Source organism: Microtus pennsylvanicus, chromosome 10 (genome assembly GCF_037038515.1).
Source record: "Microtus pennsylvanicus isolate mMicPen1 chromosome 10, mMicPen1.hap1, whole genome shotgun sequence".
Taxonomy (NCBI): Eukaryota; Metazoa; Chordata; class Mammalia; order Rodentia; family Cricetidae; genus Microtus; species Microtus pennsylvanicus.
The window spans coordinates 33,725,209-33,742,205 of NC_134588.1; the positions used below are offsets into that span (position 1 = coordinate 33,725,209).

Below are 16,997 nucleotides of genomic sequence, written 5' to 3' on the forward strand. Positions count from 1 at the left end.
GATTCCACAAGGACCTGCCATATGATGGGCTGGACCTAGACACCTCTTTGTGTCCAATTATTCCATAACTATTGAATTGTCCCTAGGGGCATGCCCTATAACTCAGCAAACTTGTCAATACAGGGTAGTCTAACTTCCAGTACTAATGTGAGCTCTTTTTGGACTGCTTGCTTGCTTGCTTGCTTGTATTCTTTGGGGATTTGTTGATGTCTGTTTGTTTGTTTCCAGGATAAGGTTTCTCTCTGTGACCCTGGCTGTCCTAGAACTCACTCCATAGACCAGGCTGGCCTCGAACTCCAAGATTCACCTGCCTCTGCCTCCCAAGTGCTGGTTTTAGGGGTATGCACCACCACCACCTGGCTCTGGTTTCTTTTAAATTACAAATCTGAAGAAAATATTTCAAAATTCATGTTTTATTAATAATTTATGAAATCTAGAAAGACAGCAAGCTTTATGGCCTGTAAAGGCTACTCTTGAGGAAGCCACCAAACAGAGGTACACAACCATGCAGGGGTACGCAACAGTGTGCGGTACATGACCGCGTAGGGATACATAACCGTGTAGGGAACGCAACCATGGAGAGCTATGCAACTGGAAGCTGCCATGAGAACGCAGTGCAGGAGAAACAGTAAAACCTCATTTTTTTTTTAAACTGAGAACTGTTCCCAAATGGAGTGGGGAAAGGAAAGCCTTTGGAAGGAAATAAAGGGAGGAGAGGCAAGAAAGCCCTAGGGTAGGACCAGGGGAGTATGAGGAAGCCTCAGGGAACTAGAGCAACAGTTTCTCTAAAGATACCAGGAATAAAGTGAACTGGGAATGTCTGTAGGGAAAGGAGACTCATGAGGAAGAAATGCAGCCGCTTGCAGGGGGGAGGAGATGAGAAAGAAGGAAAAAAACAGATGCATCCAATGTACCTGATTAGTTAGGGAAGGTGAGACAGCAATAATCATAAAGCATGCTGGAGAGGAGATGAGCTGTTTGGCGTGACCGCATAGGGGCTGTGGCTAATGGGGAATCTAACCCTTTGATGTGAGGGGCTTCTGATACAGGGGTTAGAATATACTCATTAGAAATGTAAAGAATATACTGCCAAAGGAAAGCAGCAAATTCTCAAGACATATCCTGAGCCCCCTATGCTGAGAGACTTGGAAAAATGACTGTGAACAAACAAATAAGACTTGAACACTGGAGACACATGAGGACTAAGATTAGAAAGAGACAGAGGGGCTGTGAAGTGATAGCAGCTATCCTAGAATTTATTAAAATAACCGAGCAGGATTAAATCAAGTGATAAATACCAAATAAGAAGTCCAAATAATATTGAATGGTCTTGAAGGTCAGATGAGGCAAATAACTAAGTACGGTTTGAAAAAGGAACTGGAAGAGATGAGAGTAGATAGAAGAGTTAGAAGAGGATTTTGAGACTTGGAGACAGAACAGACACCAGGAGCCTAGCTTCAGAAAGATCAAGAACAGGCCAAATGTGCCAAAGAGTAGATGAAAGAGGAAGGGAGGGAGGGAGGGAAGAAGGAAAGGAGGGAGAAAGGGAAGGAGAGAGAGACTGAGAGTACACTTAAAAACAAAACGAAAGTACTAACAGACAAAGGAGAAGGGCGCTGTCTTCTACACAGGAAAGCGTGAGATTACTGACACAGAACAGGGTGTGAGGTGGCCATGAAAAGAGCCACACTGCAAATGACTATGCTGTGCCTCAGAAGGGGAGGCCTTAGGTGGGAATGGGCTGTGAGGAGGTGGGAATGCTAACTGGGCTGGACTCACTGAAACAACAGGGTCAGAACAAAGGACCAGTGTATTGCCCTTCAAAACTACCTCCTATGTGGAAACCACAGCTCAATGAATTTGCTGTACTCTAATTAATATTTGCAAAATGTTCAAAATTTCATGCTTTTATCACATTCATTTCATAAGTAATAATTATTTAATACCTGAATACTTCTCAAGTAGCAGGTTGTAGATTATATTATGTAGCAAAAATGATAAACCACTTTTGCACAGTTGTCTGTTTAATCTTTAAAAACAGTCTAGCCTTTTTTCCTCACCCCATGCAAACCCCTTCAATGGTTCCCTTGCTGTTATAGCAAAATATAAAAACTTCTCTCCACAGTCTATGAAAGCAGCTTCTAATGTCTAAGCTACTTCTAGCTCTGGAACCCAACACAGTGAGAAGCCCTTGGTCAATTCTGAAACTCTCCTGTTCTCTGCAGCCTGGGACTGCTCTGTTCAGGGAACTTCCTTCCTCCTGCCTTCTGGATGGCCGAGGACTCTCCTCCACCTCAGCTTAGATTTCCCATCAGGGAAGATTCTGCCCTGCCACACACAATCCAGAAAGCTGCGCCCCTCCACCATGTTTGACTCTAGTATAACATGCTCATTTGCTTAGTCTGTACTTACTTGATTTATTATCTGTCCTTCACAATGAATTCATTTACCAAGTCCCTAGCACACAATATTAGCTGTCAGATAGGAGAGCTTCAACAAATATTAATAAATGTCATAAAAACCTTCAACAGTAGAAATAAAAAGTGACTTTCGCTGCATTTATCTCCTGGGACTAAACATCAGAAAATCTCACAGTTTCAGGTAGAATACATTTTAACATTAGTCATCTGTTTACACTAAATGTGGTCCTGCTTTTCGTCCTGCCCGACTCCCGCACGGCTAGCTTAGCCCCGAAATAATTACACGGAAACTGTATTCTTTTAAACACTGTTTAAACCCATTAGCTCTAGCCTCTTATTGGCTAACTCTCAAATCTTGATTAACCCATTTCCATTAATCTGTGTAGTACCACAAGGTGGTGGCTTACCGGAAAAGATCTTAACCTGCTTCTGTCTCGGGTCAGAGAATCATGGCAACTACCTTCTACCCAGCAGCCTGTTCTGTTTACTCCGCTTACCTAATTTTCTGTCCTATCAAAGGCCAAGGCAGTCTCTTTATTAACCAATGAAAGTAACACATAGATGGATTACCCACCTAACCAGTGAACCACTCAGAAAGACTACACAGGTGCTACTTGTTATGCCTATAAAGATTTCAAATAAGATTGTAAGCACTAGAAAGCCTTAGCTTTTAAACCTGTATTATTAATTGTGGTGTGCGTGTACCTGCGTGTTGTGCATACGAATGTAGGTATACCTATCATGGCTCACAAGAAGAGGTCAGAGGACAATTCTTGAGAGTTGACTCTCATTCCATCCATGGGATCTGGGTGCTGAAATCAGGTCACCAGGCTTGCATGGCCAACACCATTACCCACTGAGCCATCTTACTGGCCCAATAAGCTTTAACTCTTCAGACTACTTTACTAATTGAGACTAATTTACTTTAAAGCTGATTTGTCTTTTCAAGGGACCCTTACCTCCACTGCCTCAACTGTTCTCCACTCAAGAAAATGCTGACTGTGTGTCCCTTACACATCCTCCTCATTTTCCAGTATTTCATTAACTGCAGGTTTGCAAGAAGTCTACAGAATGAAACAATGAAATTTCATAAAAACTACAAGGCAAGTTCAGTGGTCACAGCCAACTCAGCAGCACAGATTAAAGATGCTGTGAAGACATCGACATCAACTGGTTGATGAGGAAGCATTGCAGAGGAAGCCATCACTGTCTACAAAATTCTAATGAGCACAGAAGCGCATGCATACACACAAAATTACATACATACATACATACGAAATCTAACTATATGTATGGAGATCCAGAACTTAAAATTATTGTATGCAAAATGGCAAATTGTATTTGACAATTTTTAAAATTATATTAATAAATGTAACAAATGCTTTAAAATAACTAAAACTGAGTAAACTACTAAACACCTAAGAATACATTTTCAGAAGTTTCATAAGATCACAAAGATGAATTTGAACAAAATGTTCAAAATGGAATTTTTATAATACACATGAAGTATGTTTTTAAAATACTATCATGTGTACATAAAACCTAGGAAGAAGAGAATTAGACTTTAGTGAACTATGGATCAAATTACTTGGCTGTATTGAAAACTTACAGTTATAATAGCCAAAGAACTTGAGGTACAGTAACCCCAAATTCCTACTTCTCCCCTGGTAAGGTCAGTGTCTTCACTCCAGTCTTACTGCTCTAACCAAGGAGCTAAAAATAGCAGACAGCGACTATGGCTAAGATCCAAGAACTTTCCTCAACAACCTTACCATATGAAATGCAGAGGTTTGAGAGTCACCTGCTCCATACACAGACTACGAAAGTACCCTCCCCCCATCTGTGCTCCTTTAGGCTGCACCCCTCAAGCTGTGTGCCAGGATTTTAGAAATGCCTTTGTTCTACCACCCACCACCATAAGAATCTCATTAAGTTCCAGCACAAATATTTTGGTCTCAAAGTCTTATTCACTGGCTGATGACACTAAATAATTAAAGAATGCAGGTGGAATTAACTGCATCAGCAGCAGGAAGGGAAGCTGTGCACGAGAAAACTAGAAATGGGGAAATTAGCACGTAGCGGTTCGGAATGGTTACATCAGGTACATACCATCTTACTCTCTGCAAATGATGGGTGTGGGTTTTTTGAAAGATAGTGCTTTAGGCTTTCAGATTTCATTATAATTTCAAAGGAGCCACAAGGTCAGAACAGACACTCCTTCCACTTACAGACACAGGCAAAGCTGCAGCGATGTAGCTAGAACTTGGCACACTGGTTCTTAAAGGCCCTACGGAAGTGAAGTGCATGATGGGGGACAGAGTCCTTACGGGCTCTCACTGATGAGCTCAGAGATCAGATGGTGAAGTTATAAATATTCCACTACAGATTTGCAAACAAGAAAATAATTACAGAAGCAATACGTTAGCATCTGCCCAGTGCACAGCCAAAACATTCTGGAAGGATTTTCACAAGGGTTGGGAATAGTAGTTCTGAGACTAATGATGTAGGCTTAAAATTCAGTATTTGGGTCTTCAGGAATTTTCTGAATATTTGCTTGGAAGTATTCACAGCAGAACATCACCTGGTTAGCAATGCTCTTTCCTTGTAAGGAGAGCCGATTACTATTTTTGAAAATGGAAAACAGTGGTGTCCCTTGTTCAGCACAAGTGTAATACATCACAGAAATCAATACCATGTCTGAGATGCAAATGCATTTCTCCTCACAAAGCCTTGAAAGGCCGTTCCCTAATCAAATAAGCTAGGTACATCTGTCTCTCCCGTTCAAAGTTATGTTTAAACGGGAGACAGCACAGCATCAACAGTTGAAGAGAAAGGACAAAACCCAAAGCAAACTGACAACTTCCCACCGCACCTGAAGCATTCGGCAGCAAATGGGGGCAGCCAGAAGCAAAGAGGACATTGGAAGCTGAACAGAAACGCAACTCTACAAACTAACACACTCCTTGTCAGCCTTCCAAACTACCAAGGGCGAAACACAGGCAAGGAGACAGAGTCCAGATGCTACTGGGAGAATGAATATAAGAAGTGCTAATGTTCCTTCCCAGGAGCCAACCCCCACTCCCTCCTTCTTCCTGGTTCTACCATCAAGGTTCTGGCACTAAAAACTCATCACAGCAGAGAGCTAGAGCCCTGTTTCTTTTCCACACTTACAGTCATTGGAAACCAAGACAGGAGCCAAGAAAGCCCCTCAATTTTATCCGTTGGCCCCCTCCACCACCTTTGGGAAAAGGTGAGGTTTCCTCTCCATGAGGAACCGAATGAGGAATTTGTAATTTCATTTAGAGACTATTGGAATCTACCTAAAGATGGGTCTGTAGAGAATCCTTTGTCTTCCACTGCTCAAATTCCTCTTCCTAACTCCAACTCCTCCCATTTATAGCCTGACTTACACTCCTAACAGCTCAAACTAGCATCTCTATTCTGTAAAGTCTTACTTAAATCAGGAGTCCATGCCACAGGGTTTATATTAATATGCAAGTGTTTTAAGCCAACTCTTGGTCCTGATAGTCAGACTACTAAATCGGAACTTAATAAAGTTTCAATACAAATTAAAGAGTCTTTAGTAGAGGAGTAATATTACCCCAAGGTATGTGTTTCTTAAACATTGACATCTGTATCCTATATTGGTCTCGCTATATAACCCAGGCTGGCCTCAAACTCAAAACCACCCTCTTGCCTCAGTCTTCTGCTGCCAGGAAAAAGTAAACTAGTCCAACTTGGAAAAACAACCCAGAATTAACTTGTCATATACAAGAATGCTCAAGAGACTACCTTCTCTACATTTAGGCACAAATTAAAAAGAATCGTTTGCATGTGCATACTAATAAAAGCATATAATAATATCATGCAAGTGTTGTTTGACCAGCCAACGCTTTTCAGAGACCTCAGCAGCCACTAAATTTATAATACAGATCCCTTTGAGGAATGGGTAAAAGGCACAAAAAAAATATTTTAATGTTTACTTCTTAAGCTGAGTATTAAGTATAAGGACACCACCACTAATGCTTATAACTTAAACATATGACATATGGATCTTTCACTCAATATTTTTTTTCTAGTGCTGGTGATCAAACTCACTGGCTCATACATGCTAGGTAAGCACTCTCCCTCTAAGCTCTCTGTGTTCAATCCTAATATTTTAATTTTGAAATATGAATGAAAACCTTGTTTCTGTAATGGCTGCTACAAGCATATTGATCCCGTGAGAAGTAAAAGAAAGTCAAAGGAAAACGTTAGGTTTCAGAGGTTTCTAGAGCAAAAGGGTCTCAGAGCAAGAGACACAGTAAAATGGGACCTGGATGGCAGGAACCAACAACTCATTCACCGAGAAGGCAAGTAAACCTGTGTGATGCCATTCAGATTTTTACACAAGGGCTAAGTGCTTCCCAGGCTGAGGACCCCCACTAGGACAAATGGAACTTTTGTTCTACATTTAGGGCTCTGGAAAGTGGGCATGCCTACATGACCATGGCATGCCTACCTGGGCATGCCATGGTCACAGAGACTAGAATACCAGGCTTAGGAACAGGCTTGGGAGAGGAGCCGAAAAATCCTCAATAAATTCAAAAAGAACAAAACTGGCCCACAAAGTTGACTCTGCAATGACATTGACCCAACACGGAGATTGTAGATCACAGGTCGAGCCTCTCATTTCCTCTACATCACGTCCCCCAGGTAAATTAGAGCCACCTGCCACTCGCTGGTGTCATGCAATTTGGTTTATGAAGCAAGTACTTCTTTTTACAGTGAACAGATACAGATCAGCTGAGACCTTCTACTTCAATGTCTAGTTAGAAGTGACGGTGACAGCTCAGTTCTACCACTTGAGTTCTGCCATCATTTCCAGTCACTGTGGGTTATGGGGGAAACAGTTGCCAACATTGTAAAGCCTGGAAATACTGTTAAAAGTAAACATTAATTTCTGTTTATTAGAGGCACACGTAATAAAAGTATAACAAGACAGGTTTAGCATGGGCATGCAAAGATGGGATGAGAAAGTTAATTTCTACCCTATATTACCTTCAAAATACACTATTAAAATATAAAGTTCTTTCTTAAAATGCTCAAACTATAGCTTCATGACCCAAATCTTTCCAGAAATTGTTTCCTATCTAGTTTTTAGATACCATACATTCACATGGATTTATACAGTTAAAATCATCTTACCTGCACTTTTTTTAAAGCTACTGGTACTCCATCCAAGAGACAGGATGCTCGATAAACTTCACTAAATTGTCCACGGCCAATTTTCTTTTCTATTCGAAAGTTGGCTAAGGTATTATAGCCCATATCCGGTCGTAATGCCTTCTGCAATTAAAAACAGTACAAAAAAGTTTCAGTTACACAATATACACAAAGACGTGACTTAAAGGTATGGTATATATATAACATACTACCTAGAGTAAAGTTGCAAATATCTCACACCAACAATATTGGAGCTCCTCAGAATACAGCAGCAAACAGAAGCCACAACTTCTGCCCTGGAGGAACTCACACTATAGGGGGTTTGTGGGGTGGGGGAGGGGCAATGAGCTGAAATAGACACAGCATTTAAGAATGGGAAGGCTAGCCAGGTGTAGGGTCATACCCCTTTTATCTTGGCACTTGGAAGGCAGAGGCAGGTGGATCTCTGAGTTCGAGGCCAGCTTGGTCTACAGAGTGAGTTCCAGGACAGCCAGAGCTACATAGAGAGACCCTGTCTCAATAAACAAAACAAAAGAACGAGAAGTCTGTAAACATAATAAATCAAAGGAAAGAGATAATAAAGGATGAGAAGGATTTTCAAATCTTAGGTAAGAATTTCCTGTAGCTTATCTTTAGTCTGCTTCCATAAGCCAGTCTCAGACATTCTTTTTTTGTGTAGTGCTTACTCTCTTTCTCAAAGACTCTTGGAACTGAAACACACACCACTCCCCCCAGCCTTGCCCACCACACACACACACACACACACACACACACACACACACACACGGGGTTCTGCTTCTTACTTAGGATTGTTGGCTGCACTGGTCCACAAAGGTGGAGGGAACAGAAGCAAGCAAGGGTTCGGACGGCTTGTAGATACGAATGGAAACAGCCCTCTGGGAAGGAGACAGACTTCAGTGAATCAGCTCAACTTTATTCCAGAGTATAAGGAATATATAGGATTGGGGAGCCTGGGGACAAACTCTGATTTGCATTAAGTGGTAAGCTCCTGTCACAGGGCTTTGTACGTGGCAGTCAGCCTATCAAAAAGGGTACAACACTTGCCTAATTACCATGTGGGTCATCAGGGGAAGAGCCTTTGCAGGGAACTGTGTCAAGAGTCATCCCTGAGGTAACTCAAGCATCCTGGGCCTAGAGACATCCTTCAGATAAAGCTGGGTAGAAAGCAGGAATCTTTGCTGGGAGGGAGTTTCCATATTGCTGAGCTATGGAGATATGAAGCTACTAGGCCAGAAGGAGACTGTGACCTCCACTAGCCAGCAATGTCTCCCAACACACATACGCACATATAATCACTTACTCTAAACTGTCCACCAATACACGCAACAAGTTTTAAATTCCTGAAAGTTTTTTAGTTTATGAAAAACTATTGAACTAGCTGAATAAGTAAATAAATGAATGAATAAATAAATACTGCCAGTAGCAAGAAGTTTGCCATTATAGTATTATATTTTTAAATAATATTTTATTGTCTTTGTGGAAGAAATCACTTCATTCTTTTTTAATTGAAAATTCTTTCTAAATTTGTTATACAATGCATTTTGATCATAGTCTTCCCCTTTCCTCCAGTTCTCCCAGCCCCTATGTTCACTCACCCAACTTGACCTTCTCTCACTTTTTTACTTGGATAAAACCAACAAAAAAGAAAACAAAACCAAATCCCCAAAGACAAAAGACCACTGAGCCATAACAACAACAACAAAGCACACAAAATAAACATGGAGTCCATTTTGTGTTGGTCAACGACTTCTGAGTATGGGGCCTTCCTTTGAGTGTGGTTGGTACACTGAGTGTCATTCACTCCACTGAAGAAAACAGATAATCCCTCTCCTAGTAGCCATTCATAGCTTCTTGAGTAAAGCGAAAATAATTTCATTCTTGCAAATATTGTTCTACTACTGCTAATCAGCCAAAACCTAAATGAATCAGAAATCTTTTCTGCTTTCCCACAGCTTCCCAAAACACACAGAAGAGGCCACACTGGGCCATGAGTGATGCAATCATAGTATTGGGGAGATACACAGTGGCGAGGCTTAAGAAAAACTCTACTTACAAATTTCAACCATTATCTTCATTCTTTTGTTGGGTTCTTTAACTCTACAACGGTACTAATATAACTAATTCATGGACCCAGTCAGGCATTTGAGCAAATAGTTACAACAAAACTAAGCATTAGTGGAAGGAACACCCAATGCTCTCAGATGCTGACATTTGTCGGGCTTATTACCCATACCCATGGAATGTTCCTGGTCATCATGTTAGTAACTCTAAATATATATAACATAATAAAATGATCTGTTTAGCAATCATATGCCCTTCTGGGGGGGCAGGAGAGCTTCATAATATTTTTGGTGTTTTTATGAGATTCCTGAATTGGTGTTGAGAATACGCTTGCGCCCATCTCACAGCCTTAGTACTTGCTGTAACTATGAGCTAAGGTCTAGTATACACAGCATTCCAGTGGGCCTGCCTCGTGCATCCTCTAATGAACGAACAGTAAAGCCTATTAATGCATCCAAAGATGGCATCCATTCGCAAACAAATTATATGCAACTTGAACTGTTGGGCCTTCAAATGAACTTTGGGTGAGGCTGATAATGCCATGTCCCAGACTTATCCAAGAGTCTCTTTTGATTTATGAGCAGTACATTAACTCCTAGCCTTCTACACTTTATCTTGCTAATTGCATCTCATTTATTATACTGAGGGAAACTGTAAAATTCTGCTATGGAATTCCATGGCTTTAACCTATTCTTCCTCAAGATGGGGTAGGGGATAATTTGCTAGTTATACATTGCTTTCACAGAAAACCAACTATTCATTTTTTTTAAATACCATTTTTGAGCTGGTGATATGGTTCACTAAGGGCACTTGCTGCAGAGTCTATCTGAGATTGATGTAAGGGACCCATATAGTAGAAGTAAGGTTGTCCTCAAGTTGTCCTCTGTCACACACTGTGACATGAACAAGCACACATACAAAATAAATATAAAATGTAATAAAAATATTTAAGTAAGTCATTCTTGTTTTAAAATATATAAAATAAACCAAAGCATTAAAAAATTACAAATTCATTTTATCAAAGACCATAGGGTAATTACTACGATAATAAAATAATAGTAGCAATATCTATTCAACAGTAACAGAAGCTCCACTCTGGTGCCTACTGCTTAGCAGTCCCTACTCATTAGGGTTTATACCTCGTCTAATTCAGTACTTCTGCCAACCAAATTTAGTTCTTATTAAATCAAACCTGCGATTCCCAAATACGCAGCTTGTGGTCTGCTGCCATGGGGACCAAGAAAGTCCCCTACAATGAGACACCACACTCCACAACTTGACTCAGTGATTCAAGGTATGTTTAATTTCAAATTTATTGAAATTGTTTACAGTGAAACTTTAGAAGTCTACTATAAGAAAAAAAAAGACATACACACAAAGAAAAAGCAAAGTGAGGAAACTGTCAGGCTGCTTGTTTATAAAATTTTTTTGTAATCTCTGAATTTACAATGTTAATTAAGACAACATGGTACATATTTAACAATGGAAATACATAAAAATGTCATTTTCAGATACATTCAATGGGTAGCAATGTTTAAAAATTGTCTAACTTTCAAAATGCCTCATTGAAAGAGGAATTTTTAATATTTTCATGTTTTTTTTCTGCTACAGATTTTTTTTTAAAAAAAAATAATCAAGAAGATACCCTTCCAAGCCTTTCACTGTCCTCTTGAGACCCTGGATACTTGCTCTATGAGCTAACTTCAAGTAAAGAAGACATTGGAGTAGGGTCTCATAGAGCACGCTGTAATGAACTGAACGTTAAAGACCTATTAATGCATGCGTGTGTGTGCATGTGCATATGTGCATGCGTAAGCACAAATAAGCACTCACGCACACACGGGACAGTATGCACCATCCAAAAAATGCAATTCCCTCTTCCATACACATAGAAACCATTCATCCTCTTGATGAAATCTCATCAATCTCAACAGCAAAATACAGCTTCATTACCAGGAACACTGTCGTCTACTCCATATACTTTCAATCTGACTGGGAATCCTATCTTCTGTCGGCACAATAACTTGACAAATATTAGCATGAATTGCTAAGGCGGTGTGACAACCACATGCTGAGAGCAAAGTCTCACTAATGTGTTTTGGCATGCAGGTTTGTAATCACACATTTACATATGCAATGACCTACATTTGCATGTCAGATCACACACTGTCTTGGTTTATTAAGACTGGGCACCTCCCTGTGCTTGGCGGCCAGAGTGGCGAGAGAGGGCCAGAGGGCGGTGGTTTTTGGCAGTTGAGGGATGAACTGCCACCAAGGATTAGGTTGATATGGCCTGAGCATTAGACACTTCATTAGACGTAATCTGTTTAACAGTGGGCAGTGTATGTAAGCTTCACAGCCCATTTGCGGCACCTTTCTCCCCCCATGGCCTTTCTTCAAAGGGCAGTGTGGGTGAGTGACAGCTTGTCTCATCTGCTCCCATGTCCTGTCATGGAGTGAGGATGTGGAGAGCTGACATGAGAAGGAACATAGCTGCACATCGCCAACTACCCTTGGGTCTCACTATCTCACCGCAATTTGTATAAAAATAAGCGTGTGTGAGACGAGGGCTCCTTTAGGAGAGCCCAGACAGGTCAGCACTATTCTCCGGTCTCATCATTGGACACTGGATTCAAGGCCAGGCTTCATTTTGTGAACCAGATGCTACTGTTGATAGAATCATATTATTGCTTTAAAAAAGGATATCAAGTGAGTCCCAATAAAGAACTATTTTTAGGAGTAGTGATATCTTTAAATGTTGTTCAATTGCCCGTCTCCTTACATGTATATACATTATACATGCATATGTACATACTTATTAGTTTAGCATCTTGAATTGTACTAGGAATAACAAGATTTAGGCCAGGATGCATTAAAAGCCAGGTGAAATCACTTACACTGACTTTGCTGCTCTAGGCTTGGAGTGAAAAAGGAATCTCACTCTCTACCGAGGTGCACAAAAGGTACCACTTATAGGGTCTTCAACTTTCATCGGAGTAAAACCTGACTTTGTTTCCTATCACCGTGAACATATACCTTATATGGGAGGGGCCTGTAACGTCACCGGTGTATCCTGGCCATGGGCCCCAGCCACAGCTGTGCCACAAGCTTTGGCTTCCCCGGGGCTTTGTACTCGCCAGTTCCCACACCTTCTGGATCAACTTCCTCGCATGTGGCAAACCACAGCTGTCTCTGCAACTTAATTCCACCGTTAGCCCCTATAAAACAACCATCTTCAGCTCTTTCAAGCAGCTTTATTGCCGGGGTCCTGCCTTAGTGGCTCTCCAGCAACTGAAGCAGCCTTCCTGACAGTAGCCATTCAGTTCAATAAAGTGTTCTACAAACTCAGGCCCTATGCTAGATTCTAGATCAGCGGTTCTCAACCCATGGGTCATGACCCCCACAGGTGCCACATTTCAGACATCCTGCAGATCAGATATCCACATTATGATTCATAACCATGGCTAAATTACAGTTATGAAATAGCAACAAGGTTCTTTTATGGCTGGGGGTCACCATAACATGAGGAACTGTATTAAAGGGCCACAGCACTAGGAAGGGTAAGAATGTCTGTTCTAGTTCATACTTGCTTTGGACTGTTTGCATGTACGTGGATCTCCTGCTATATACACTGATTTTTCAAAAGCAAAGGCCAAGATCAAATTCTTAGTTTGTAAGCAGAGGCCAGGAAGAAGAGAACTCTCCACTAAGAGAATGTACGGGAACACTCTGAGCGAATGGAAAGTGTCAAGCACAAGGCATGGCAGCGAATTAAGACAGGTTCTAGTTACTGCCTAGTAGAGACAGCAGGACCGTGTAATGAAAACGAATACCACATTTGCAAGCCTCTGCCTCTCGGAGCCTTCCAATAGGTGAGTTCGAGAAATTTCCTCCATCCTACCTATTAATAGAGACTTTAGTAATAAATTGTGGTCCTTTTGGGTGGAAAAGCACTGAACACCACTTCAAGTCAACCTTGATGGAAAGCCTGGCTAACCACAGACTTATAAAAGTCTACCGTGTTTTCACGGCACTCACTGGGACAGGTTCTGGTGTTCAGCAGGGCTAAGCTCAAAGCCTAGTTTCCAGTTTCATTCTGAGCTGGGTGTGTGTTCATTTCCATTGCCAACTTGCCTGGTCTAGAATCATCATGGAAGGATGTCTAAGTGAGAAACGACTAGAGTATACCGCACTATGGGCATGCCCGGCAGGGCTTCATTTGGTTAACTGAGTGGGAGTCCCACTCTGAATGTGGGCAGCACCATTTCATGGGCTGGACCCTGGAATGAATGAAGAAAGCGAGAGGGAGATCAACAAGAGGATCTGTCTCCGCTTCTTACCTGTGGGTGCCATGGGACTATCCCTTCAAGTTCCTACCATCACAGGCACTGTGAACTAAATAATCCCTTTGTCCCTTACACTCCCTTTGTCAAAGTACTTTCATCATTTCACCAGAAAAGAGACTAAGACAACAAGCCATCCGGGTCCATCTTCTATTTCATATAAAATAGGAGGGGAGGCTACCTCAGAGAACTGCATGTGGGCGAGCGATGAACATGAAGCACCGCGGACAGAAGCGAGCATCCCACAAGGGCTTCGTGTCCTTTGAGACCCTCCCTTCCCCAGGACAGTGACTGGAGAAAAGGCTGCAGCACCCCCCTCTCCTGGCTGTGTTCACAGACACTCAAGCACTGCTTCTTCCATCTCCATCTGGGATCCTTCTTTATCTAGGTCACCACAAGAGGCTGTCTAGACGTTCCTGTGCTCCGCCTATGCGGTGGCATACTCAAGAGCTGTCCCGAGCATCTCCTGGTATTGAGCTGGGTCTTACAACTGGGATATTCATCACCACATGGGTCATCCTCCCAACTGATGCATGAAAACAGCCAACCCCCTTGGTGAGAAGACCACCTGGGGCGGCACAGGACATGTAACTGTCACCTTTCTACCCAAAATTCTTTGAACACTTGATAAAACTGTATGAAATTTATAGCGTCTTTGGTGGCACTTAGTCTATATGGTTGGAATATGCTTACAACAGTTAGAAATCACAGGCTCAACAACAGAATTCTGGTCATGATTCATTAGCCAGGTGTACCACTGCATGTTCTACACGACAAATGACATGGAGAAGATCTCAGAAGTTCAGCGCATAGGGTCTTTAAAAAGGACTTCAGGCCCCATGTAATATTTGCAAACACTCATTTTTGGAAGAAACCTTAAAATACAACTAATATGAGTAAGAAATTCATGGCTGTATAAAGTGATTTTCAATATTATTTTCTGTCTAGTCAACATCCACAACTCCTTAATTAATAGACAGAAAGAAATATAATTTTGAAAGTATTTAATATTATTTTCATTGTACATTATTAATTTTAGACTGTTTCTGTATGTGTGTGTACTCAAAGGCAATCCTCTGAAAAAATTCTTAGATCCCAAAACATCATATACAAAATCATATATGGCAACTAAGAAATTAAACTCTCAAGTAAATGAAGCTTTTCCTATGTTAATGTTCTGAGCTCTCTCGCTGGCATGTCTCACTGACCTGGAGGACTCAAGCAATAATCTTATGAACTATAGAAATCATGGTCATCTTCTCTACTTAAGCTGTGTTTCCCCCACATGAACACTTTTTGGTTTTAAAATTAAATGCATTCTGTATGACACTGGCTCTTATTTAAATAATTAATAACTTCCTAGGATTAAATTAATTTGTATAATTTGCTTTAAAGTTTGAAGGCAAGGACATGTACTGAGCAATAGATGATCGGGGCAAACATTCTAATGATAATTCTCTATGGAGGAATTAGAAGAGTTACAGCATAAACTCCCTGGAGAGAAAATTATGTCCTGATATTCCTTGAGGTATTGCAATGATGCACTACAGAAGCCAGAATTAAGTGCAATATTTAACATCATTAATACGGTTTTTATCATTGTTGCAAACTCCCCTATTGTTTTCCACTTTACTACTTGCTTTAAGCAATGAATTGGTTTATATTTTATATATTTTTATATAGTTTATATATTTATATTTTATATTAATGTTATTAGTATATTTATATTTTATATTAATGTTGGATATCTGCAAAACTGAAAACTGACAAGATACTAAAGTCCATCAACGTTCCTTTTGTGGTGATATTTATGCTGTGATCACTTGTTATCTGAAGCATACGGCTCATCTCCAAACCACACAAATAAGAACCCCTCTTCCGACGTATCTAACAAAATTCTAACATATATTTCACTCAGATCTCACTGGAAACCAGAAGAGAGAAACACAATGGCATGCAGAGCATCAGTGTCCAACTATCTGGGCTTCTTCATTTGAAAAAGTATCTTCCTAAAATTTATTTATTTCAAACACCACCCATCCCTAAAGTCCTCTAAGAACAATAGACAACATCTGTTTCTAAAAGAAATAAGCCATTTCTCACTCTAAATAGATTTATTAATTTAAATAGGAGAGGGAAATGAGTGACAAACACATGCAAATATGCAACTTAATATGATGAGATCTGGTATTTGTGGTATTTGATCACCATCAGTTGTATTTCCCACTATAATAATTACTACATCTAAATGAAATGACTGAATGAAAAATATTAAGTTACCATGAGCAAGACAATTAAAGCCAAATGCACTCCCATCTTCCTCACTTTACTAGCTACATCTAATAAAAACATAGTGTAAAAGAAAAAGCTTGTAATAAAGCAAATTCAGAGCAAAACAGATTGTCTTTCAGACTGATCATTTATCCCACCAATACTGATGTGGGAAGTTAAACAAAAAAGAACCATTTAATGCTGTGACAATAAAAAGACAATGCCTACATGGCAGTATTTGGTATTTACTCTGCAAATTTACACACTATGCAAAGAAACGAACCTATTTCAAGGAGTCACAGTTTTAGATTACACGATGGAGGGATGGCCTTGCTGAACATGAAACCTTTATACTGAAATTAAAAGACAATCTAGAGGTAGAATTCAGTGGCAGAGTACTGCTTTAGCATGTGCCTGAACCTGAGTTTGATCCTCATCACTAGAAAACAAAAACAAAACAAAACAAAAAGATTAAGTTTGATATCTTCAAGAGACAGCAAACAGGATACAAGAGCATATTTGGGCGACTGTGTTAAGAAATAAGGTTAAACAGATAAGCACTGATGAAATCCCCTTGAGTTGTCTGACAAGAATGAGGGGTTTGGAATCTAACCCTGGAAGCACCATGCTGTGTTCTGGGACACACTGTGCAAACCCCTAAGGATGCTGTGTGGGA

The 16,997-nt window shown here is 40.5% G+C and overlaps 1 protein-coding gene across 2 annotated transcripts in view; it reads right to left on the bottom strand.

Moving 5' to 3' along the window:
- Nek7 (NIMA related kinase 7) overlaps positions 1 to 16,997 on the bottom strand; it is a 129,083-nt gene that overhangs the window by 47,828 nt on the left and 64,258 nt on the right. For both annotated transcript variants that reach the window (XM_075988129.1, XM_075988130.1), the window contains exon 3: positions 7,608 to 7,748. In XM_075988129.1, coding sequence (XP_075844244.1) covers positions 7,608 to 7,748 — 141 coding nt within the window. The remainder of the gene's footprint in view (positions 1 to 7,607; positions 7,749 to 16,997) is intronic.